Genomic DNA, 25,862 nt, shown 5'->3' with positions numbered 1-25,862 from the left:
CGGGTCCTGCCAAGGTGTTTTCTGCTGCTGGCAACTACAAGGACTCACTTTAATGGTTTATGGAATAATCCTTTTTATTAATACAAATTGTGACAGGTTAATAAGGTTCAATGGTTGTCAGTGATAGTGCCTACTGCAAAAATATGTTTTAAAGCAAGCTACTGATACACATATTACGCAAGCACAAGCTCTGATACAAAGCAATCTAATTAATATGGTATGGGGTAAGCACAAGCAAATGCTCTAGTCCTAAGAGCAGCATTTAACGCACTTAGAGTATGTTTCTCACCCAAGGCATCCCTCTGGGAGGGGGAAGGATGGACTCAGCCCATAGACTGATGCCAGCAGTTTCAGTGGAGATCTTCTCCAACTTTCCCTCTATCCCCAACTTACTTTTATACTATTTGCTTTATGTTTGTGCGGAGTTTGAGTGGCTCCAGTCATAAATACCTTTTATTTCTGATTGGTGTACCTAATGGGGGGGGGGGGGGAGGTCGCGGTTTGGCACCTGAGGAGGGGGTTCGACAGGGTTGTTGGCTTCAGCAGCAGAACATCCTGATTCTCCGTAGTCACAGAGGTACTGTACATCTGCTGGGATGAGAATGGAGAGGGGGCCACGTAGTCTCCAACTCGTGCCACGCTCCGTTCTGTTCCTCTGAGCAATGTTTGTCGCTGTTTATGCTGGGGAGCATGCCGACCTCAGTCCGTCCAGGGAGTTGCAGCTGCTTGTTACTTTAGAATTCTGAAGCCCTCTAGATTTAACTCCATCCATCATACCCACAGCCAGAAAGAGACACCACCGGGCGACAGCTACGCCGGCCCTCGCCAGCCCCGCTCCGGCAGCGCCGGGCGGGGAACGGGAGCACTGCCTGCCGCCAGCGGGCCCTGAGCCCGGCACCGGCTGGGAAATCAATCACACAGCGGGCCCTCTGCCGCCACGGAACGACCTCCTTTTCACTAACCCCCGCAGGGCTCTCGCCCGGCCCTGCCCGGCCCGGCCCCCGCGCCGGGCCCAGGGCGGGGCGGGCGCCGCCGCCGCGCGGGGCCGTGGGTGGGGCGCGGCTCCTCCGCCGCGGGGCCTGCGGGCGGTCGGTCCCGCCATGGGGCAGTGCCTGCCTTGCCTGGGGGGCGCCGCCAAGGACGCGGTGGAGACGCCCGACCCGGTGAGTGTGGGACCGAACCCCCCAGTCTCCCTCTCCCTCTCTCTGGCCGTCCTCCTCCCGCCCGGTTGTTTACCGGTGCCGCCCAGCGCCGCGGGGCGGTGACCTCCCCCCTCAACATGGCGGCCGCGCCGCGGGGCTGCCGCGCACCCGGCCGGAAAAAAGGGGTTGTGGCGGCGGCGGCTGCTGCTGCTGCCGCTGCTGCCGCTGCTGCCGCTGCTGCCGCTGCTGCTGCCGCGGCTGTGCCGGGGAAAGGAAGCCCGGCCCTCGGGCCTCGGCCTGGGATGCGGAGAGCTGTGGGCCCGGGGCCGCCCGCTGCTGGTCTGACCCCCGGGCCGCGCCTGGGTGCGGGTGTGCCGAGACCGGGGGCGGGGCTGTGTTCGCGTGGGGGGTGTTTGTACATAACCGTGGCCAGTCCGACCCACATTTTAACGAGAAATGAGAAGGATTGGGCTTATCTCCTCAGTGCGTAGTGGTGCTCGCTTCTACCTGCCCTGCACCGGGAGGCGTTCGCTGTCGCTGGGTGGGTAAGAGCCCTCCTCTGAGCTCTCTGCCCCTCGGCTCGGGATGTCGTGGGGGAGAAGAAGGGGAGCCCCTTTGGCCTGGAAGAGCGAGGGTTCCCCCTTCCAAACTCCCTGGAAGAGCGAGGGTTCCCCCTTCCAAACTCCCTGGAAGAGCGAGGGTTCCCCCTTCCAGACTCCCTGGAAGAGCGAGGGTTCCCCCTTCCAGACTCCCGAAAGGATGCACACTGCGCGCCTTCTCAGCCCAGCCTGGGTTTTTGGAGCGAAGGCGTGATCCAGACAAGCCGAATAATGATTTCTGGTGGGGTTGGGCGGTAAATGTGCCAGCAGCTGCTCTTCTGGCATATTAGTCACTGAAAACACTTCGTTCTTGCCGACTGGCGGTGGAGGGAAGGATGATGCTAATTGACTTGAGGTTGACATTTAGTGGCAGTTCGCATTACAGATTTGAGTCATGCTTAAAAATTAAGACTTAAAAAAACGTGCACAGACTGTATTGGAATAGAATTTCACTGTCTTTAACATTTTATTTAGGAAATAAAAAGAAGACAGCTAGCAGAAGCTGCTGAAAAGAGGCAGATGGAGGTAACATCTGATAAAATGCCATTTATTCAAATTACTTTTTATGGGGAAAAGAGCTGAGACTTCTGTGGGAATACTGGATGTCATGTTTGGATTGTGGGATTTGTCACTAAAAAATGTCCTAGTATTATTAATGTCTTTTGTACCTTTTTATATATATATATTAAGAGTTTCACAGCTAGGTAGATGCTCAAAGACCATTGCAAGGTAACTTAAGTTTGTTTGGATGGGAGAAGTTTTATGGTAATTAAAAAAAACAACCTAAGAATTGAAAGTTCAAGTTCAACACTATTTTTTCCTCGTTCTGAGACCTCAAAACAAGAGACTGAGAAATATTTCAAACCAGAGCAGTCAAACAGTTGTTTGTACTTCTTAAAAAAATGCCAGTTATACGCACTTGCAACTTCAGTTTATCAACATGGCAACAGTTTGAGCATGTTTATCAGCTCAAACTCCTGCAAAGACTTAGTATGAACTTACTCTTCTATATTTTTAGGTTGCTAAGCTTTAACTCCTTCAGTATCTTTAAAGTTAGAAAAGGTAGGATGCAAATGTTCTAGCAGACCATAAAACTAGCCAGTCTGTTTTTTTTCCTTCCATACCTCCCAAAAAAGCTTATAAATAAACTCTTTACTTATTGTAGATTTTGAATGGTGTGTCTCAGAGACCACAGCTGAACTGTGAAGAGAAAGGAATGTGTTATTTATATGAATGTCAGTGACATTTAAATATTGAATTAGAAATCGACCATTGATCATGGGGACTGTGTTGGCCTTGTTTGAAGAGAGTTTGGTAAATAACTGAAGCAAAGGCTGAGTGATACTTTAGAGTCCTCTAAAAACTCTTGATTTTGTTTCATACTATGTACTAAAAGCAATCCACATGTTAATTTTAATCACAGATGGGTTTCAATCGCAAAGGGGGTTTTAAGTATAACTGTAGGAAATACCTAGCTCTTAACTGGTTAAAGGGAAAGGAAAAATGAAGCAACTTGGGTTGTGGATGACCTTGAAGTTTTGTAGGACCTGTTAGGCTGCTAAAGAAAACCAGAAGTATCACACTGTCTTACTTTTTTTGTTTTCTTGAAAGACAAAGAGATAAAACATCTACCAGGATTTTTCATTGCTATCTTTGAGAGCATTTTAGCCTCTGAATGTTGGGTAATGGAGATGTCTTTCTCTGCTTAGTGTTTTCCTGTAAATGCTTCTTAACTGCTCATTATCCAGTCTCAGGTCCTGTGAGCTGCTCTTCCTTTTAGGGTGCTGTAGACAGTTTGGGTACCTGACTCACTTGGAAGACCAGTTTCCTAAAAGGCAGTCAGTCACCACAAGGATGTGAAACAGTTAACAGGTTTTTCATCTGTATTCCTGCTATCCACACAGCCTATGAAAGTTTGAAGGGTAGACTCTCACACAGGTTATTTCTCACAGATCACAATTTGAAAGTTTGAAGGGTAGACTGTCACACAAGTTATTTCTCACAGATCACAATTTGAAAGTTGAATTTCTTCACAGCCTGGGCTAGCACTACTAGCACAACCTCTTTTCTCCCCTGTTTGTGAGGGCAAGAGTAGGCCCTGACACTGGAAAAACCACAGACTACAAATCTGTGGACTTTTGGGAACAGAGGTTCTGGTTCTGCATCTGTGGATGCAGAGCAGGTACCTGTAATTGCATTAAATATATTCACCTGGATGTAATAACAATATGAAACAAAACACCCTCACTTACCTATGAGGCAGTATCCTAAAAGGGCTACCTTGATGTGATAATATCATTACTAAATGTTTCAGTCTTTTCACACAAACCACAGTTCACAAAACGGTGTTGCCAAGACTTGCAGTTTTGTTTTCTCCCCAGAAAAATAGCTAACTTGGTCTTACCCAAGTGTGTTTTCTCCCAGGCTTCCTCTCGAGGTATTAAGAATGCTTACTCTGTAGAGCAGAAGAAAAAGAAACAGGAAGAAATAGAAAAAAGAATGGCAGCTTCACGTCCTGGAGGAGAAGGAGGGCTGAGAGTAAGTTTCAAGAAGAAACAGTGTGATTCAACTGAGAAAATCCTGTTTTGTCATGTACAAGGCTGAATAACTTGAGGAAAAACCAAGAGGAAGGGAAATTGAGTAGAAATGGAGGTATTTCCCATGTCATTATCATGCAGTGTCCTTAATGAGACTTCATTACTGGGATACAAACACAGCAGGGATGGCAGAGAGGTTGTTTTTTTTTTCCTCTCCACTGTTTTCTGCATCTGTGATGCATCAATTTTACATGTTTCTCAGCACTATGGACCTCATCAGTGTGTTGTCCTGTATTCTATGTCCCTTTTCAATGCTGGTTGAGATGTCTCTCTTCTCTGAGAGTTTATAGAAAGCATTTGAACTAAGTAGGGAGATGGCCTTGGGTTTCATGTATCTCTGTCTCTTTAAAAAAGAAACATGCAGTGTTGGCATAAATATGGATGAACTTCACTATCACTGCTGTTCTAATGTAAACTTTCCCTCAGAAGGCCAGGCAGAGATTTAATGAAGAATTATAACTTCTCTAAAGCAACAGAGAATTCAATCTGATCATTGAAACTCAAGCTTCCCAAGCCTTCATCTTTCACCCTCATTGCTGTTTTTGACTCAGGAGGCAGGAGTCTTTGTAAGATGCCACTGGTACGCTGCATGTCCCTCACCTGCTGGGTATAAAAGGTGTTTTATTGTAGAATTTATTGCAGTTGGACAACCTTGTGGTGGTCGGTTGGTTGGGTTTTTTCCTTTCTTTTCCCTATCTTCATACAAACGTGTGGTGTTTTGCTGTTTGTGTCTTTAGTGGCAGGTGGGATAACACGTGGCTTCTGAAGAGAAGAGGACTTCTATTGCCCATAACTTGCCAGTTTCTGCAGCCAAGTGGCACCTGCTCATAATGTGGCTTTTGCTGTTTCCATGTGAAGACTCAGCAGTACTTTGCCATTGTGGGACAACGTGTGGAAACATTCACTAAAAATCTTAAGAACTAACTCTGAACACTAAGGTTTTTGCCAATTTTGTTTGTTTGTGCATGTTTTATTGCTTCCCTGTCAAAGGAGTGAGATGGGTTTTCTCACCTGGAAGTGGCCTCCTTACCTGCAGTCGGTCAGTATGTGTGTGCTGTCTGGTCAGCTGATGTCTGTCTGTCTGTCTGTCTGCATATGACTGGCCTAGGCACAGCTCAGGTTCCCACACGTTGGTTTTGATGCTTATTTCAAGCTCTTCAATAAGCTCCAAGTCCTCATGTAGAAAGTTGTTCATAAATATATATATATATTTGAATATGCAGGTGACAGCATTTCTCTTTCGTTTCCTAATGACTTTTGAAATGCTTAGGAATTTAGTGCCTTTTTCAAAACAAAGAAAAGCAGGTTCATGGTGAGTCCTTACAAATAGAATCATTTTGTTACCAGTTAAAAAAATAGAAACCTTTACAGATCCTGTATACATAGATCAAGAACACTGTTTTATTATGAGTCTAATTATTGTTCTCCTCATTTTTCTGATGTGAATTTGAGTCTGTAAGTATTTATAATGAGTTGTGGAAGTTAAACATTAAAAATCTTATTATTAATTGTTCTCCTTTATTGCCACAAGAGGGCAGTGCTGCCCTTCTCAGAATTCTGGAAAACAAACAGGAAAACAGTTACTGCATCATCTGTTGGACGGTTCATTTCCTAAAATTTCTGCACCGCATAGGTGGACTTGTTATGATGCAGAAACCTTTTCTAAATACTCTGTATTCAGCAGTGTCTATAATCCCTTTCCCAAACACGAAGCTACCATTGCCTCTTTAGAGCTACCTGAACTATGTGTTACAATTAGACTTTCAAACTAGTGCTCGAGCTACTGCCTTGATAGAGGAGGGGAGTTTGTTGGAACATGATAAAACACTAAGGATCCAGCTCTTCTTTTTTCCCAGAGAGCATTATGCATGGACTCAGTACTGCACTGGCCCCATTTCTGACCTACTTTACACTGTAGAGGCTCTTTTTCCCCCCCTTGAACTATGTATTTCATCTTTTACCTCTCTCAGTAGTGTCTGATGCTGTCCTAGGAGCGCAGTCCTGACACAATGAGTTTCCTGGCTTAGCCTCCAGAAAGGAGTTGAGAAGAGGGAGACTTTTCAATATTAATAAAGTGATGTTTGGGCTGAAAAAAACTGTGTCCTTGGCAGAAGAATGCCTTCATTTTCCTTTGGTTGCTGGCACTTGCTCTCTTCAGTGTATTAACCGGTCATAGCAATTTTTTTTTTTTTAAGTCTAGTGAAAATGCATTGAATTATAATAAAATACACTAAACCTTAATTTGAAATGTGAATTTGAGTCTTAACAGGACAGTAGGTTATGTGAAGACACTTAAGCAGCACTTGTGCTTAGTTGGTCACTTGGGATATTTCAGGCTTAATACATTTTCCTCTTCATTCTCTGTCATCCTGCTCCCCCAGATCTGCAAGGGGAGCAAATAACCATCAGTCTCTTGTGCTCAGTCATACAGCAGGGGCTTGGATGACAAGTCTGTGCTTGCATTAGTACCATGAACACTTTCAGGTAAAGCCACTGAAATAACCTCGTGCAACCAGTCACAGTTCCTGCTCTTCTCTCTCCCCCCCACCTGTGAAATCCAGAGATATCTGTGCTTTGCAGGACTCCTTGTTTTGAAATTCAAATTCATTCCCACAGCTACAAAATCCGTCAGAAGATTTGGGAGTGTGTAGTTCTAGATTACAAAAAGCTATTTTAAAGGAAGTTCCTATAACATATACAACTAACTGTCCAAGTGGCCAGGCTCAGCTGAATCTGGGAAAGTTATTTGGGTAAATAAAAGCACTTGTTGGTTTAAGTTATGGGGTAACATTAACTGCAGTAAATACTGCAGTTCAGTAGTGTACAAGCAATAGGTACCTGAGCTGTACCATTGAACAGCAAGGCTGAGAGCTCTGTAGATTAGAGCTGCTCTCTCCCTGTAGATGTCTTCCCTCTCCTTCTTAGTGCTGCACTAAACAAATATGAAACACAGTAGGAATTTTGTCCTTGTTCCCCCCAATCCTAGGTGTTTAATTCACCTCAGAGGTTGTTAAAATGCACCTTTTCATGTAGATTATCTAGACCATTGACAGTACAACTATGCCTTTTTTTTTTCTTCTTCATCTTCTGAAAGCGTCGTCTCGCAGATCGCTTCAAAAACTCCTGGCAGGCAAAGCCCAGTGCTGGTAAGCTGGAATGAAAGGCTGACTCTCCATGACTGTGATAGCATTGTCTTTGCTGCAGTAACAGCAAGTGAGACCATCTGCTGCTGCATATTGTTAAAATACACTGATTGTGCCAGAGACAGAGTGTTCAGAGCAGAACATCCTGAAGTTTGGGGAGACACAGGGTGGGTGGCACCACAGTGGGCCCTGAGGATCACAGGTGACTTCAGCATGTGGATTTGGCAGTGACAGACTGAATTCCTGGGACACAGCTCATCAGGCACGAGTGGTGCCAGCAGTTTCTGGGCAAACCTGTCCAGCCCATAAACATTTGCTTGATCCCACCTGTTTGTTCCACCTTATTTTAGATAACATACCACAGGCTAAGAAAGCAGGAGACAGAGCAGAGAAGCAGCACTGTACCTGTTAGGTACTGCAGGGCAGCAGCCAATGGAGCAGTACAAAGTGTGAGCCCAAAAAGAGCCAAACCCTTGTCAGCATTTCCAGCAGATGCATGTTGTAGTGTGGCAAACAGCTCATCTTCCAGATCTAAAATGAACATGTGTAATGAATTCAGTGTTGGGTCTTAAGTTACAAGGAGCTTGCTGTACCTTCCCACACACATTCTGCCTCTTCATTTCTCTCAGCTCCACCAGCAGCCCTTGAGCTAGCTACCACGGATTTTACATATCTTCTTTAAATTGCTGTTAGAAAAAAAGGTGGTAATGCAAAGGAACAAGCAATTATTACTATAATACAGGTATGAAAAAAAACTATCCTCAATCAGTGATGTAAATAATCCTACTTGGAAGAAAACCTCCAGGTAATACATGAACAGCAAGGTGACAGAAGCTACTTCCTAAAACAAGCAATAACAGATGTTACAGTTACATTTCCAGACTAATTCTGAATGCCTTCCAGCATGGTGAGGCATATTTGACATTATACAATAATAATGTTTTTCACAAGTAATCTCCCATAATTTATCTGTCTCGAGGTTTAGCACAGTTTATTCACAGCCAGCTGGAGCTCCCATGAGATTTGGTCTACAAGGCCTTTGAGAAGAGGCCTTAACTCCAACCCCTTCTTCCAGTGCTAACCAGCTTACTGCATTTTTTAAATTTTGTTTGCTTTATGGATGCTCCTGCTTTAATTTCCTCCTCTGTTATCCACACCCACACCAATGCAGTCAAATGCAGTAAGTCCTAACTTTTTTACACAGATTAGGTGGTAGTGGCAGTACTTAAATCCTTTATAGATCCATATAAATTTCCATTCTGGAACTGGCAAAGTTGAAGTTTTAAACCAGGACTTGTTTTAATGAGATGATTTTTTTAAAAAAAGATTTTTGAGTACCCTGAATCAAAAAAGACTATTTTGATAGCTACAGTCCAAGCATGCAAAGCAGTTCATGTTTAGTTTAAAATCTTGGTTTGGATAAAACTAGGAATACTTTTCTTATAATTATCTGCTCTTGATTTATTAATGTGTAAACCCCTTCAAATATTTAAAAAACCCCAACATAACAGCAATGCAAACTTAGTCTTGGATGATGGAAATAAAGGTTAGACTTGATGATCCTGGAGGTCTTTTCAAACCTTAACAATTCTACGATTCTGTGAAATCCAACTAATTATTTCAAAATAAACGTCTCACACTTTCAGGAGTGATTTTTTCCCCCCCCTCTGTTCATTTGAAAACAGATCTCTCAATGCTTATATTAAGATCCTGACATTTTTCAGCTGCACAGCTTTTTATAAAAAAAGTGATGTTGCTTGTGGTCTGTGTTCTGCTGCCATAAGGGCAGTGACAACTGGGCCTTCCTATGGGCTTTTCAAAGGATTTACTGCTTGGATATATGTTTAATCTTCCTAGAAAGCGTCTCAAAATAAGAATAAAAGGCTGTGTCTTTTCTTTCTGAAAACCTGTTTGGAATTATGTCCTGCTGCACCAAGCAGTTGTGAACTGTTTGTATTTAGCAGATATTTCTAGATGGTGAACTGTGCCTGTTCCACAGGAGTGAGATACAACATGCTGATTTTAATAAGGCATGGAACATGAAAGATAGTCTTGATTCTAGCCTGCAGACATTCTGCTGTTAATTTTAAAGACCACAGGAGCAGATCATAAGACACGTTTTAAAATTAAACATCAGAAAATAGAGAAAAACACCAATCAGTACTAATAAAATATATAGTTTTGAATGTTTTGTTTCCCTGCAAAGGAAAATTAATTTTCAATAAAATTTAGGTATTTCTGTGCTATCTGCTTGCCCCTTTCTTTGTGTAGCTCATTATTAGGGCAGCAAGCAGTATTGTATATTGTAAGCATCTGGTCAGTAGGAAGCAAAGGGAGGATGACAGATTACAAATAAATAAGACTTTCAAAATGTATGAGTATTTTAAAAAAATTTATTTCATTTGTAAATTTATACAGTCAGTGAAATAATCCTACAAAATTATTTTTCTAGGACATTAAAAGGCACATAAATTACCAAATATAAACATAGAAAAGTAGCCAAAATAATGAACTAAGCCCACATATGCCTTTAGAGGTGTGTGAATGATTTATGAGAATGTGAATCACTCTACTGAGGAATATTTCACATTTGGCATGACCGACAAAATTAAAAAGAAGGGGAGGGAAAAGCTCATGTCCAAGAACAGTGCAGTGTTCTGTGGCTCTGGAGGGACAGGAAGGACCTACCCACAGTTCTAACACAGCATCCTCTTCAGCTTTAAAGAGTAAAAAGGTGGTGGGGGGTGGGGTTTCTTGGGCTTTTTTGTTCTTTTTTTTTTTTAAAGTAATGGCTTTGGGAAGTCGTTTGGCATGCAATAAGCCGTTATATTCTACTGATTAAGAAAAGGTTGCAAACCATAAAAATAGTCACTTTTTATTTCATTTCAAGAGGCATTACCAAATAATTTCCACAAATATCCATTTTCCACCTGCATATATATTTTTCAACTAGCCTAACAGTCAAGGATTCAAAGTAATAAGATTTTCATACAAGTGTATTGTGTATTTTCTTCCATTAACAGGATCCACTCCTTTATGTAGCTCTAAGTATACATTCACGTATTAAAGAGTAATAATTAGGCTAAAAATATATGTCTATTTATTATCTGATTGTAGTAATTAGCCTATCAAGGGTAATTTGCTATAAAAGATACAGTACTAGAAATAAATAGTTCTACAGTTCAAAAGATCTTCAAAATGGGTTGCCATTTCCAGTCTGAAATTTCCCCAAGTCCTTTTAAAAGCATAAACTAAATTCGCTACACTTGAGAAAATAATTTGGACCTACGTACATGGAGTTCCACTCACACATGAGAAGCTCATTTCACTTAATCTCCTTCTTGGTTTTGTAATGGGCAGAAACAACCAGGTAGTTGTCTGGATTCATGTCCCTGAGGGTCGGAGACTTGCTCTGGATGGGAGAAGTTTTGCCGTCCACTCGGGAGATCTGCAGCATTCGGCACGGGTCGTGCTTCAGTAAGTACCCTGCAAAAGTCTCCCAGCCTCCTCCAACACGAACCATCACGTGCTTGTTGTGCAGCATCTGAAATTACGTAGGCAGGAAAAACAAAAAAAACAAAACAAACAACTCTTGAGAGGCAACCGTTCAGCGAGAAATCACGTTTTTGGTTTTTTTTTTCTGCTGTGCTTGCTTTAAATGAAAGTCAAGAACATATGTTAGTAGTCTGCTTTGCAATAAAAGGAAAAGGAAAAGAAACAGTAGTGGTTTTTATTTGCATTCTAAAAGTCAATTAAAAAAAAAAAAAAAGTAAGAAAATGAGCCGGTATTTTAAACTAAAGATTTTCATGTTTTATGTAAATGAATGCTACGTGTTTTTTCTAGTCCTGTAGCATGGAGTGATCCTGTTCTTCATGTGGAAATATGTCAGGCAACATGAATATTTTCAGATTAATTTTTTTGAAAATATGTTAGTAAAGACACCATTTTATATGTCTTGAAACTGGCTTTTCTTTATAGGATAAGGATCTATCTAAAGGAGTAGTGAGGGGAAAGCAACCAAAACAACCTCCTCTATCTCTAAAAATACGAAAAAAAGTTTAATCAAATGAAGTACCAATACTTTTAACAATTTAGTCTTGCTGACAATACATTCTAATAATGTAAAACAGTCAAATAAATAGCAGTGAGGCGTCATAAAGCAGCACATTCTATAGAAGCCACATCCTAAATCCCACACTGAAAAATCCTTTGATTGGGACATTTCATGAAATGCTAAACATTTAGCCCTAGCACCAGAAGTTAAAAATTGGTCCTGTAAAAGGCATTCTAGAAGATGTTTAACCTAGCCTGGGTGTTTGATTTTGGATTTACGGTGATGTCTATATGGTGATGTCTTCTAACATGCCCCAAAACGCCCCCGAGGTCTGCCAGGATTTGCAGTTGAGACTTACGTGGCACATAAACCTTTTGTAACACAGGACAATTCAGATTAGTACACACAGCATAGACAACAAAACAAGAAACATCCTCAATTAAACAAAATCACACATAATAAAAGGCAAAAATTTCATTCTTGAAAGAAACTCCAACCAACAAACTGGACCTCAACCTAAAAATATGTTCTTTGATTTCTGTGACATAAGGAGACCAATTCACCTAGAATGAAGAAAGCATGGCTAGCTGTACAGTAGAGTTTGAAAATCAGGTTAAGTTTATAAGGAATGGAACTCTTCATTTGAATAAGCAGCTGCAGATGAAATCTCATTTGACAGTTTTAACTTAAAAGCATTTATATGCAAGGAAATTCTCCCTTCTGCATTTTGGTTTTTACCTGAAACCGCCGTGGGAAGTCGATTCAGTTTTATGGATACTGGAAAATAAAGTTACTTCTGGTCCCTCCCAAGGAGATGCTCAAGCACTCTTAGGTGAGTTAATAACTGCCAGCTACTGAGTCTCTGCTGCTGCTTGGTGTTGTGAGAGCATCAGCCTTTACAACAGCTCTACACAGGTGAGATTTTACTCCAGACTTACACTGGTGTGAAAGCAGAATCACACTCACATCTTTGCCCATCACACCTTTTCCTCTCAAGCTCTGTATTCTAGTTTCAGGACTTTGTTTTGAACCCTGACCAAGGGTATGAGATTTGAATCGTGCCTTTAGCCTGCACAACAGATCATGAAAGAAGCAGATGGTTTTTACGTCCAGTTTGAAAACTGCAGTTCAAATGGTGACAGAGCTCTGAGAAAATAGTTTGCAGAATTTTATTTAGCAACTCTCTTCTCTTTGAATGCCTGAAAAAAACCCCATTTGAGAACTGTCCCCAAAAACTTTGCACATTAAAACAATTTAAGTCCAACCTGTGCACTACGATATGGGGTGATGCTGTGGGGAGGAGTTGAATGTACCTGCATTTCAGCTTCCACATATTGTCACAGGGGGGTTCACCTTCCAAGGGCAGCTATTACCTGGACTTTTGATTAAGATGGAAACTTAGCAAAAAGTATATTTGGTCCAGTTTCCCTTAGGGACTATTGTGCTGACAAACTATGCCATTTCCTGATGCTCAAGTCAAACATGCATCTTTTATCTTTCCCCTCTTTGTTCCTTCTCCTTTGTATTATTATACTATTGTAGAATTCATTCAGTACTTGCTTTCTGCCGACTGGGTTTTCCTACATCCTAAATATAGCAACTGTTCATGCTGTGCTGTGCCACAAATGCACCATTTTACTCCTATGGTCACATTTTGATGTTAGTAACATCAGCATGAATCCAAAATAATTCTGCTAGCTTCATAATTGCTCCAGGTTCACAGAAGTATAAAGGATTTCTTACCAAGAAAAAAAAAATAAAATAACTTGCTCTACTTTCTAACTGGAAAAGCAGTTTCCTCCCCAACACACTTCAGCTGAAGATGAAATTTCTGAGATTTTATGATCCACCCAATTCACCCATTCAATTGCATGAGATCTCTGAGAAATAAGAAGTTGGATTCTGCAATAATAGCTTTTATCAGTCAGTATCAATGTAAATACATTCATGACATACATGCATTTCCCCACCATTCTCCAGCCAACTGAAACTAAGAAAATCCTTTCTAAAAATAAAATCCAACATATGCTTATGATTGCCATAAATCTCACTATTTCAGTTGTGTCTGAAGCTCTTCTCTGTAGAATCTGTCTTTAAGTTGAATCTATGGTGAAGCAAACATATGAGAAAACAGATGAGCAGGTAACAGCATCACAGAGGGAGACAGATTGTTTTGGTGGGCATCAGGGCTGTATCCAGAGATAACAAGGAAAATAGTTGATAAAAGTCAGGTGACACTAAGATGTCACTGCATAGGACTTTGTAAAATATAGGACAAAGTAAAATATAGTCTGACTGGTTATGATTGTCACATAAATAAGTTTAGAGGGTTTGATGGCTTATTGAAGTGACATTAGGCTGTATGTAAAGATATTAAGCTCATCTAAATGAGCAGAGTTTTACTGACTTGAAAAAAAAAAAAAATCTATTCTGTTTTTCAGGAACTGACAATCTGGCCCAATACTGTTATTTTTCAGATTATAACTTTCTTACAGGGTATTTCAGGAGGGGAGGAGAAGCAAGAGGAGGAATTAGACACTATGGATATGATCCAAGTACTGCAAAAGCCAACACAAAAATCCTACCGACTCGAAAGGAACTTGGGCTGAGCTCTGGAAACCAAATGCAGCAACCTAAAGCAAATGTAGATAGTTGGTGTGACTTTAGGCCAACTTCAGAAACAGTGTAGGCTACATACTGAGAGAATATTGACTAGAAAATCCAAAAGTGTTTGGCAAAATAATGTAGGGATTCACACCCTTGGCCGTGAAAAACAAATTTCACGCTCCATAAGTGAAACATTAATTGGGAAAGAGAACTGAATACATTGAATTTTACTGAATATAAGCCACTTAGACTCATTATCATCAGTAGGTATAGCTGTGTGCTGTCACACACACACGGTACACTCAGTATTATTCATGAACAGTTCTTAGTAAAAAAAACCCAAAAAACAACAACAAAAAAAGTGAGAGCAGGATACAAACCTCAGACCAGGAATGGGACCCAGATCTGGGCTGCCAGCCTGCCCCAGCGAGTCTCTGGGCCTGTATTTAGAATATTTTATTGTCAAATAATGACAATTTATTCCACGGGGCTCAGCTCATGTGGACATACTCATGAAACATCTCTTCCATACAAGACACTGTAGGTTTTCTCTTCCTACTTGTGAAATGAAGAACTGATGTTAGGAGAGGACTTGCAGCCTGTGGCTGTGTTAGGGACTGACAGAATGTAAAGTCTACATTAAGTTTTTCTACTTCCCTGAGAATTCAGTGACCTGAAAACAACTGAATGTGTAATAGTCTTCTGATTATTTGCTTGCAAGCCACAATTACAGACATTAAAAACAGCTTATTAGCGACTTCATTTCTAGAATTCATCCTAGAATTCATAGCAAAATCCTGCAGTATGATCAGATTTAATCATCTGTCAGGTTGGATTTAGATATAGCCCAATTTTAAAAAGTTTACAGCCATTGTAGCATACACTTTAAAAAGGGCACTGCTGCTGTTTCATATGTAGGACTCACACTTATGGACACAAGGAACTATGCTTTTTCTTGGCTTACATTCTTCCTTCTTTGAATGTGTGTGTGTTGTCTTCTTAGAGAAAGGTTTTAGTGTAATAAAAAACAAAAGGCTTATTTTTGACTTTTAAGAGCTCACTTATGTGCCTAAGTGCACATCTCAGGGATTCAAATTAAACCTGACCTCTGCAAATCTGAAAAAGTGAAATTATGTAAGCCAATTCCAGTATTAATTATTCATCCACACTGAAGTCATCTACTTACAGTCTATTAATGTGTATTTTGGCAGAGAGCAATATATTAGTACCTTCCAAACTAAATTATCCTAGAGGTAAATAAGTGAAAATAAGTTTTTCCCCACCTGAAAACCAGGAAAAACACACTCCTCATTCTTCCTTGTCATCCCTCATTAAGTCACATCTTGCCTAAGCCCCCCCTCTTGATATAAGATTATACAAAACTGTTTTGGATTTTGTCTACTGGTTTTAAAAGTACCAAATGAGTCAAGTTCTATCACTTCAGCCATTACATATGGATTTGTTTACGGACCACCTCTGAGTTTCTGTGTTGCCATTCTATAACCACAATAAAGGAGCCTGCACTTCCCCTCTCTGCAGACACCGTGCTAATGACATGGAAAACAGACAGCTCACTGGATTAACATCTCCCTCTCATTTTCAGGAATTACATGTAGTAAATCACACTAAATGAATCTCACTTAGCTGGAAAAAGCCTGAAAATAAGATGTCAAGAGCATTGTCACAATATTTCTAGCTGTGCTAGAGTCTAGTTTTAGAATGAACATTCTGAATTATAAAGAATTTTATTTTAATGTTATATCGTGGGCTGTATCAAACACATTAACAGGCATCCACTTAATTTCTTGAAACAATCTCTTACAATGTGTTGCATAAAAAAGAGTGGGATGGAATGATACTTTATAAATTATCTATAAGCTTCATTGGTTCAAGTCTATCTTCCCAAAACAAGCTGAAGGTAAGCATTCCTGATTTTATACATATTTTTATCTATCTATCTATCTATTTATAATTATATCTATAATTATAATGGTGGAAAATAAACAAGCAGACTTCCTGTATGCAAATACACAAGGCATCTAAATAATCATTTGCACGTGTAAATACCCAAAAGGCTATTTAAATATTAAAAGTATGAAACAGAAAATGGCAGGTGTAATTATCCACTTTTCTCATTTTTAGAATTTGGCTGTCACTTCACTCTGCAAACAAAATCCATCAAAGAGGACTACAGATATCTCTCTGCAGACAGGACTTATATTTGGGAGGTCAGCCCCAGTAAAGACAGTGGTTTTAAGCTTAACCTTATCTCTTTTGAAGTTTAAAGTAAGTGAGGGTTTCTCCTAGGCAAAACCTGTCATTATAATTACAGTACAAAACATAAAAGAAGGAATGGCAGAGGTGCAGTATATTATATATAGTGACAGCTTTAAACAAACATATCATCTATCACAGGTACTGTTGTTCCTTCAAAGAAGACTTACTCTTCAAAAAAAACCAAACCACCTATCTTTGAATAAATTAAGACTTAACAAGAGACTTGTCAGGTTTAGTGGACAAAAGATACTTTTAACAATCACTATCCTATGAAAGAAATCTTTAATTATAATTGTGTTTTATTTAAATTTTCTTTCCTACCCAGACTTTTGTCACTTTCCTGTTCCATAGTTGAGTCTCAAAAATGATGTAGAAATTCTTCAGGATTTGTATAGTGATAGCAGCTTACAGTATCATTATAAAATATAATATTAGGCACTATAACTTGTTATTATAGTGTAATATTGTAGTATAGCATTAAATGAAATAGATACTACCTATTGTGTCACACTTAAACCTAGTGATACATTTTGAAATAAAGTAGCAATGGAAATGTAAAAATAAAGTAAAGATGTACTTTTCTCTGGAGGTGTGTCAATAACAGACACACTTTTGTCTCCTACTCCTTCTCCAAAATCAGCAGGACTTTGTATGTGTTTCTATCTGCCATTGAAAAAAAAAAAAGCCAAAACTAGTTTAGTTCCAATAAGAAAAAAAGTTTAACATCAATGAGATCAATGCTCCTCTCCAATTAAGGGAATATTTATTTTTTAAAAAAGGATTAAACTGGAAATCAATAAATTTAAAACCTGGCACAGAACTTGGGCAGATGATGTATGGAGATTTTCTTACTTGTACTTTGCTTATTCAAATCCGACCTGAAACATCATTTCTTGGTGGGTTTTGCAAACTGGCTGGTGAAGGGTTAGGTGTTTGGAACATGAAGCAGTATCACTTTGTCACAAAACCACTAATAACACTTGCAGCATAAGCTTGCAAGCTTCAAAATTGATATTAAAATGATCCACCTGAGCTAAATAAGTTAAGTTCTGGTCTCCTAGCAGATTAACTAACATATGCACCCAAAGGTCTCAGAGGCAACATAATGAACTGTAACAGCACCAAATGAGACCAGTTACACAACATTTTCAGGAAGTGACTGATGCTGAAGTCAGTAAGAAGTCCAATTCTTCAAAATGTATTTTGGGTTATGTTTTCTGAAATCTGAACCAGACCCTTCTGCTAAAATAAGTGGGTTTTTTTCTTTTTTTTTTTTTTAAAGCCCCTAGGATAAGGGCTTTAAAACCCTATCCACTGTGTCCTTTGTTAATTAAATCCACTCCTACCAAAGCAGCCCTCTCAGTCCCCTTTTCATCTCACAGCTACTTCTATGAAAAGATGCATTACAGTGTCAGCTGCTTTCCTTCAGAAAATCACACAGCAGAGAGCTCTCTTTCATTTAGAATATTAAATGAATTGCTTCCACCCAACTCACCCTCATTAATTGATTGGTCATTTTGCTTGCACGTTGATTTCTCCTGTTTCTAAACTGACATTAGTGTCCATTCTCAAAAACATTCCTTTCTGTGAAAAACCCAAGCAAAGAGAGGGTAAGTAAAGCTGACTTGAAATGAGAACGCCTTTTGTCTCTTGGGGACTCAGTTTCTTTTCAAACCTTCTATATTCCATTAGCAAGTTCCTGCTAGGGGATCTTTGGACCTCATTTGAGATTTCCACCTCACAACTTTTCAATTTATTTTTCCAATACTTACCCAAGTTGTTAAACTACCTTATCAGTCAAAAATCTTTCTTTTTTTTTTTTTTTTTTTACAGTGCTTATGAAACACTATTACAAGATGTTACATTTCCAGCCCAGGGCTGGTAATGCAACTGGGAACAGAAAACATGTGTGCTGAAGACAGACAAGCACAAAAAATAAGTGTCTAGTGATTCCACTGAAATCAGACTGCTGTAGCTCAAAAATAAAGACTTCATATATTAACATACCTTGGTGGTATGATCCACATTATGTTAAAATGCTGTAATGCTGCTTAAGTGACATATAAGTCATACATAATTGTAAATTCCCCCTATCAGGAAGGCAAGTGGGACTGGTATAACCCTTTAGAAATCTGGGGACAGTGCTCACAAGTATCTCAACCCTCTGCCTTTCACCCTTGCATAGAGCTAAATCCTGCTCCTCTCTTATGGCAAATCTTCCCCAAGCATCAAAGCAATACGAAATGAAAACAAAAATGGACATAGATTTACTCACAGCTCAGCAAACTAGCATGTAATCAGGTTAGAAACCGAACACCAAGGGGGAAAAGTTTACAAATTGTTCCTAGAGCTTTCCCTCCGTGGAGGTACAGATATGGAGAAGCTGAGATGGTTTCTTAGCTGCATCCTGGTTTATAGAGGTCAGAAAGAAGGCAGGAAACATATATTTTATCATGAAGACACAGGGTGCCTAAGAATGAATAGGATGTTAGATGGCTTATCCGATCCAAGGGGAATAACTAGGACCATGACCCTCCCCTCACAGCAGAGAGCAGGCAAACAGCATGTTTACAGTGGTTTTCTCCCACCAGAAGATCCTCCCATTTGATGTAACAGCAGAAGGTCCCCCTAGGACAGCACACAGCCTCCCAAAAGGGGCAACAGCAATTGCTGAAAGCAGCACTCCTGTAAATCCAATCTAACAACACACAGGGGTTGATAGAAGATCAGCAGTTGTGGATTAGGAGAAGTGCAGCAACAGCAGGGTGGTGACAGAATGGGAAAGCAGAAAATAGGATGTGGAAATGAGATGATAACAAGCAGGTGACCCAGAAACACCCACTGGAATGTGAGAGACAGCAGTGCCTGAGAGGCAGGGGAAAGGAAGTTTGTTTTCTGCAGGCATCTGAGAGGAAGCAAGAATCAAGCAGCACACTGACACCCTAAAGTGATGCAAGGCACGGAATAATGAAGGACAGGGAGGGAAATCTCTGGGCAACTCACAGTCATTACTGAAAATATTGAAAGACAACTTAAAGACTCAAAGGACAAACCAGAAAGTGGGACTGACAACACTGTCCCATAAATGATGGGGTCTAGCACAGCGATGGTTTTTAGCTGACACACATTCTGCAGAAGAGATGGTAGAGACTGAAATGATGGAGCAATGATAGAGAAAACTGCACATTATACCTGACATCAGGACCTGAGATATGCACAAAGACACACACAAAATGCAGTGTTGGGGAAACTGAGAATCTTGTAGGAATGGGATAGGAACAAAGAATGATCCACTGGCACAGTGAAGTGAATGGAAAGATCTCATTAAGCCAGAGACACTGAAGAACAATCAGTTGATCAGGGTAGAAAACTCAGCTTGAGGGGGAGCATTTCTGCAGTCATTCTACCATTAAAGATACTCAGAGGCCATGAAATAACATCTCACCTTCTGAAAAAGAGATAAGTGAGGAAAGGGGAAATTTTCCCCTTTCACATTGCAAAAATGCAACATCCTCTGTCTGTTTGTGCATGGCAAGAGATGAAGTGAATATGCTTGGTATAATCACATAAACTACTGATGCACAGGAGCTCAGCCACTCTTTGTATCCCAGAAACAGCCAGGAATTGGCCTAATGACCTCTGGAGTTAAGGAAAAATTGCATAAAACATTTCTACAAAGGGAGGCATTGGGAAAGGTCAAAATAAGGTATATTTGACTATAGCACAAATATTGCACTTAATGAAACTAATTATTTCAATAGGTCTGCTACAACATGAAAACAGAAGGAAATATTCCAAATATTGCTGCCTGACTAATTGAAATCAAGGTACACATTTGGATGTGTACTGATAAAAAAAAAATCACATGAGAATCTGGACATTTAGGACGCTCGTTCTCGATCAAATTTTCCCTCAAACCTTACATTTAAGTTTCTGTCTGACACAATTTTATAGCATTTGGGAATAGTACATGTTTGGTGCTTGATTAACACTGGAACCTTGGTTACTGTTTGAAAAAAGCATCCTGTGTAGGCGAGAACTTCGTGTGTGAGAAACAACACAGATGCAGACTGAAGTAAACACATTTCCTGTTCATTAAGTACAACTAAATTTCTGACAAGTGAAGGCTTTTATGTCTTGGACAAAGAGGAATAATGTCAAGGAAAAAATAATTAAATATGGGATTCACATTCAGAATGGTATTTGTAGGTAAAGGGACTGTGTTCCTGAGCACTTTGGGTGATAGCCTGGTGACTCTGAGGGCAATAACGGTGACACTTTCTTGTAGCTTCCCCTCCAGACACATATGTCTGGGTCAACCACAAGGAAGATCCAGTCCCTATCAGCTGAAATGTGTGATATTGAACAGAAATTCAATATCAACTATTCAGAATAGTTGCTTCAAGCTGCAGCACTGACTCATAAGAAGTATTTCGTGCAGCACTCAGCAGAAGAGATGGTGTGGCAAACAGATTAAATACATGAAGAGAAACCAGACAGAGGGTAAGTGAAAGTATAAACTGGCAAATGCTGTCTCTGGATGGAGATATGGAAAACCAGATGTACCAAAGTCGAATGAGAGGGGGTAGGGGAAGGCTGTCCTTCAGAAAAAAAGATTCAAAAACATAAGCATGAGGCTGCTAAATAAATTGATGAGTGATTGCTTAAAAAGACAAAAAAGGCTCTTACCTTTCAATAAAAAAAACTTAAAAAATCATTTCCTTAATTATAATAGTTAATCTATTAGCATTTGGAGCCCTGAAAATTTTCTCTTAAAAAAAAAAAAATGGCAGATAAAGAGGCAATTCTCTCTCAGTTCCTAAAGTTAAGTGTGTTAGAGAATAAGTTAGAGGGGCAGAATATAATAAGAAATAGGAGTTCTATTTATAAACTGTGCACAAATTTAAAACAGAAACCTCTCTAAGTACAAAAGGAATTAATTTTGCCCAGAGAATCAAGATTCTCCAAACTTACATTTCTTCAAGGCTGTTAAGTCACTTACAGAGTGCATTTGTGCACAGGATGATTATTCACTTAGATTTTGCCACTGAATTCAGAGAATCTGGGCTTTCACCATGCAAATGTGCGTGGGTTGCATGTGAACACACTCGTGTTATGGCACTGCAGAAGTACATGAAAATGTTCTTATGAACCCTAAAGTACCATCTGTTTTCTAGCTATTTTCTCAAGACTCGTTCTCTCTCTCCTAATTTCCCGAGTAACAGCCCCAAAACAGCCAAAGAAAAGAAGATATCTCCAGCAACCAAATAAAACCCTCCACATCTTCATCTATAGAATCCTTCTTGCTCTGCCTCTGGCAGGATGTGCACGTGGTAAGTGATGTTTTAAGTCCAGCAGAGATTGATTTCACTTATCACGTCCTGCAGCAACCTCTGTGTTTCCCTAACTCTGCCTGGATTATTTTTCTTTTAACCTTCCAAATTGCTTCAAACAGCTACTTTCAAGTGTGTGCAAGATTAAGGCAGCAGCTGGAGTTAAAATGCTTAATTTTTTCCTTTACTGTGCATCCCCCTCCTCAGGGATACCAATGCAATACCCAGCAATAACCTCCCTGCAGTTGTGATCTTTCTAATATTTGTCACTGTGGGCCATTTTCCCCAAATCACCATCTTTTGCCCCCTATTGAAATAAAAATGCTGACATCTCTCTTAGTGGTAAAAATCACGACCCAGAAGTTTTAAAATTATGCTTAAGGTATTCTGATTTACCCAGCATCCAAAATTAATTTCAGTTGAGGTAGGTATGGTAACATCCTCAAGTTGACTGTTAGCATTTCAGTTTAATGTGCTGAGGCCAAAACAAACAAACAAAATAAAGCATGCCTAGAGTTGTCACAATTCAATTCATTTGCTTAGCACAGCCTATAAAAAAAAAAAACAAACAAACCAGAACAAACAAACAAAAAAACCCCAAACCAAACCAACCAACAAACCACCACCAGAAAAACACCCACTAAACCAAACCCATCAAACATAGCAGGGTTGCAGTTATAAATAAAATCACAAGGAGGCAGACAAACACCACAATCAATTAAAGGCATGAGAAAAAGGAAATAAAAAAGTATGCTCTGGACAAGTGAAGATCTCAAAAAGAACTGCACTCTGTTGTGCAAAGAAAAAAATAATAAAAACTGAAAGTCTCCAGACACCTGAACAAGGAACTGAATGCCATGTGTTTTATGTTTGCAGATTTATCTTTGAGAAGAACTAAAAAATATTTGAGACTGTAGAGGCCTTCTGCACTGATCAGCAGAACCAGCACCTTGACTTTCGATAGTTTTCTGCCTTCTATGAACTAATTCAGGATTAGCAGCTGGCTCATTTGGTTTGGCACTAGCAAGTAAGCAAAAGGAAAATCAATAAGTCTGAGGTGTTTTATAGACTGGAGAAAGATTGCAGTGAGGGCCCCAACAAAAGAACACCAGAAAGATTTGCATTTTTCTGGACATTTTCAGAATGGTCTTTACACTTTCAGGTGCAGAAACTGCCTACATTTTTTTCTGATGAAAAGTTCAATAATGTCTTTATTACTCAGACTTTTTACCTCTTCATGGCATTACGTTCAGGACTGGTGAGTGCTGAGGTGCCTGATCCAAGCCATAGGAGAAAATAATATGCAATGACTATAATACCATTTCACTTCCTCAGATTTATGAGAGAGATGTAGGTTTAATTGCAAGCTCCCAGACATATGTTTTGCATGTCCTTCAGCAAGTAAATATATTGTAATTTTATACTTCAAGTCTCTAGGCTGGGCATAACAAGACTTATTTTTTTCCATTTCTTCTGTGTACGGGCTTGCTGGCTATTCAAAGGGAGGAACTGTGAATATATGTAGATAAAACATCAACAATAAAAGGCACAGTTCCCAATAACTGAGATAAACCAGTGAGAGGGTAGCTATGGTTGAAATTAAGAGCACTATCATAACTCCTCACTGAATGCCTGCAGATGAAATTGGTCTGTGCTCATAAGTATTGAGGTGTCTGAAGAGGCAGAACCTACAGTGCACAATTTCAATGGGCACTAGCCCCTACCTCTGTGTGACTGCAGCTTATTAAAAGAAATAAATATATAAAAATAAAGAAACAAACACAAAATAACTCTGCCATCAGGATGCATTGCAATGATGGAGTCTAACTGAAGCGAGACGTGTGTCCCAGCCATCCGACCACACCGATCATGTACTAAACCCCAGGAATTATCTAAGAGGAGCTGTAGTATGCTTTAAATCAATTTATTCCTGTGCCAAAGAACTAATATTTTAAAAAGCTTTTAAAAGCAATACAATGTACTAGCCAGACATAAAGCCATTTGTCCTTGGTTGCCTAGCGATCCTAGAATAGGGATGTAAATAAATTCATCAGGCCTTTATCCTGACTAACTCAAAAGGTTACATGCTGCTGTCTAGTCATCCTTAAATATATTTAACAACATGGTCTTTTAGAAGGAAACTACATTTTTATACTATTCCCTATAAAAAGACTCATTAAAATGTGGCTACATTGAGGGTATTGCTTACAAAAATCTTTTCTAATAGCATCAGGAATTACTAAATAACATTGAGGTACATTTATTGTGGGTTATATTTCAGTAATTTAATCCATCTATTTTTCCTCCATCTTTCCTCTGCAAGATGGTTTTTTCCTTCACTTTCCACAACCCACAAGCTTTATGGAAGTCTGCTACCTGCATTACAGGTGAGAGAAAATTAAAACCTGCCAAATAATGGAAGCACAAAGGAATAAGCACAGACATGGAGAGAAGTGCAAACCTTCTCTTTACAAGTGCACCATGGCAATCCAAAATAGCAAGGAGGAGAAAAGAGGGAACTGTTCTCATCCCAATCTCCTAGCTGTCTGCTCTTTGAGGCCAGAATATTGCTCAAATAGATGCAGCACAATTTTATTATCAGTCCAGTAGGGACTATTGCTTAACTTTTACCTTAAGGTGAAAGACTGCATGTGAACCTTTCCTGGGGAGCAGCTGACATGCTGCTAACTCACATCCTAAAAGTAATTTGGGTAATTGGCTCGAAAACCTCAGTTGCACCATCTACAGAGGCATAAATTAATTTCCAATATACTGAAACAGATCTTCCAGTCTGACTTTCTTCCAAAAATTTCTAGACCATGGAGCCAAGGCTTGGAGTCCAATTGTTTCCCCTCCTGATGTAGTACAGCAGGAGCTGTAATCCCATCTCCTCCCACTCAGGCTGTGTCCTGAGTTTCTAGCTTTCCACCACTCCAGGCTCCAACTCCTTCCCTTCCTGAGTTGCACCTACACCCTCAATACTTCTCACATGCAATATGGAGCTCTGCACTCCACACCAATGCCACTCCTGCCTTATCCTGGGCTATATCATGTGTATAAAGAAGGGTACATGGACAAAAGAACAAGTAATGGCCAGGATAGTTAAGAAAAGAAAAAGGGTTCTTTTTTCTCTCCTATTTATACAGTTCCACTTCTACAGCTTCATTTAACCAGATGTCCTTTTCCTCTTTCGAAAAATGCCCTCCTAGATTCATAACCCTGTAGATTCATAAGCCCTGTAGGCAGAGCATGGTAAGGTAAAAAACATGAGCTGACCAACACTTAAGATTAAAGGTCATTACATGCATATGTCTATACCTGCGCTATTATTTGCTCTATGTCTGGTGAACAGACAGTAATTAACAACTGATACTTAACATTACTCAATTATGCTGAATATCAGGATGTTATACATTCATGCTAACAGCTATTTTTTATTAATTCCAGATTTTCCCTGCCCATAGCAGGAGGGTTGGAACTAGACTATCTTTAAAGTCCTTTCTGACCCAAACCCATCTATGATTCTATATGGGCTTTTTCACTTGTACAGCACCTGTCTTTGAAAAATGCATTGCTTGTATATTTTATTTCACTCTTTATCCCACTATTTTCTCATCATAGTCCTAAGTGCCAGCAAGTCTCTGCACTCTAATTCTCCTATGGCCTCACCCTAAATTCAATTCACACACACAAAAAATTTGACCATTATCTCTTTTAGCAACACGATGTTCTCACTGTTGCCAAATTCCATCTCAATTTGCCTTTACATATAAATATTATATAAACATTATAAACAGGAGCAATCTTTAAAGTTTCATGTAAACTGAAATCAAAGAACACAATCAGGAAATGAACGTTATCTAAGAAAGTCCAGGTCCCAAGAAGTGAGTGCACTGCCAACTCTATCCTGCAGTATTCCTGCTAACACTGCAGTGGGACAGCTGTAGCTTTCATGGGAAAATTACTTCAGACAAGAATATTTTTGTTACTAGCACCTTTAACAGAGACAAAGGGGTTATAATTAAAAATCAGTGAACTGGCAATATTCAGATAATATTCCTGCAAGCAATACTGACTGATTTTATTCACAAGAATTGTCAGGATTCTCT

The 25,862-nt window shown here is 39.8% G+C and overlaps 2 protein-coding genes across 5 annotated transcripts in view; one reads left to right on the top strand and one right to left on the bottom strand.

Annotated features, from left to right (window-relative positions):
- Positions 1-1,003: 1,003 nt before the first annotated feature.
- Positions 1,004-6,434, top strand: SVIP (small VCP interacting protein). The gene is made up of 4 exons (XM_051777238.1): positions 1,004-1,163; positions 2,216-2,266; positions 4,166-4,279; positions 5,076-6,434. Exons 1-4 carry the CDS (start codon positions 1,101-1,103, stop codon positions 5,088-5,090), a joined length of 243 nt encoding a protein of 80 aa, XP_051633198.1. The 5' UTR covers positions 1,004-1,100; the 3' UTR covers positions 5,091-6,434.
- A 3,791-nt stretch (positions 6,435-10,225) lies between these two features.
- GAS2 (growth arrest specific 2) overlaps positions 10,226-25,862 on the bottom strand; it is an 82,475-nt gene continuing 66,838 nt past the window's right edge. For all 4 annotated transcript variants that reach the window (XM_051777229.1, XM_051777232.1, XM_051777231.1 and 1 more), the window contains one exon: positions 10,226-11,025. In XM_051777229.1, the coding sequence (XP_051633189.1) occupies positions 10,807-11,025 (219 nt within the window). In that variant the 3' untranslated portion in view covers positions 10,226-10,806. The remainder of the gene's footprint in view (positions 11,026-25,862) is intronic.

This window comes from Manacus candei, unplaced genomic scaffold (assembly GCF_025592945.1).
Source record: "Manacus candei isolate 608988 ecotype Guabito, Panama unplaced genomic scaffold, ASM2559294v1 h1tg000009l, whole genome shotgun sequence".
In the NCBI taxonomy this organism is placed as follows: Eukaryota; Metazoa; Chordata; class Aves; order Passeriformes; family Pipridae; genus Manacus; species Manacus candei.
This window is presented reverse-complemented; position numbering and strand designations above follow the sequence as displayed.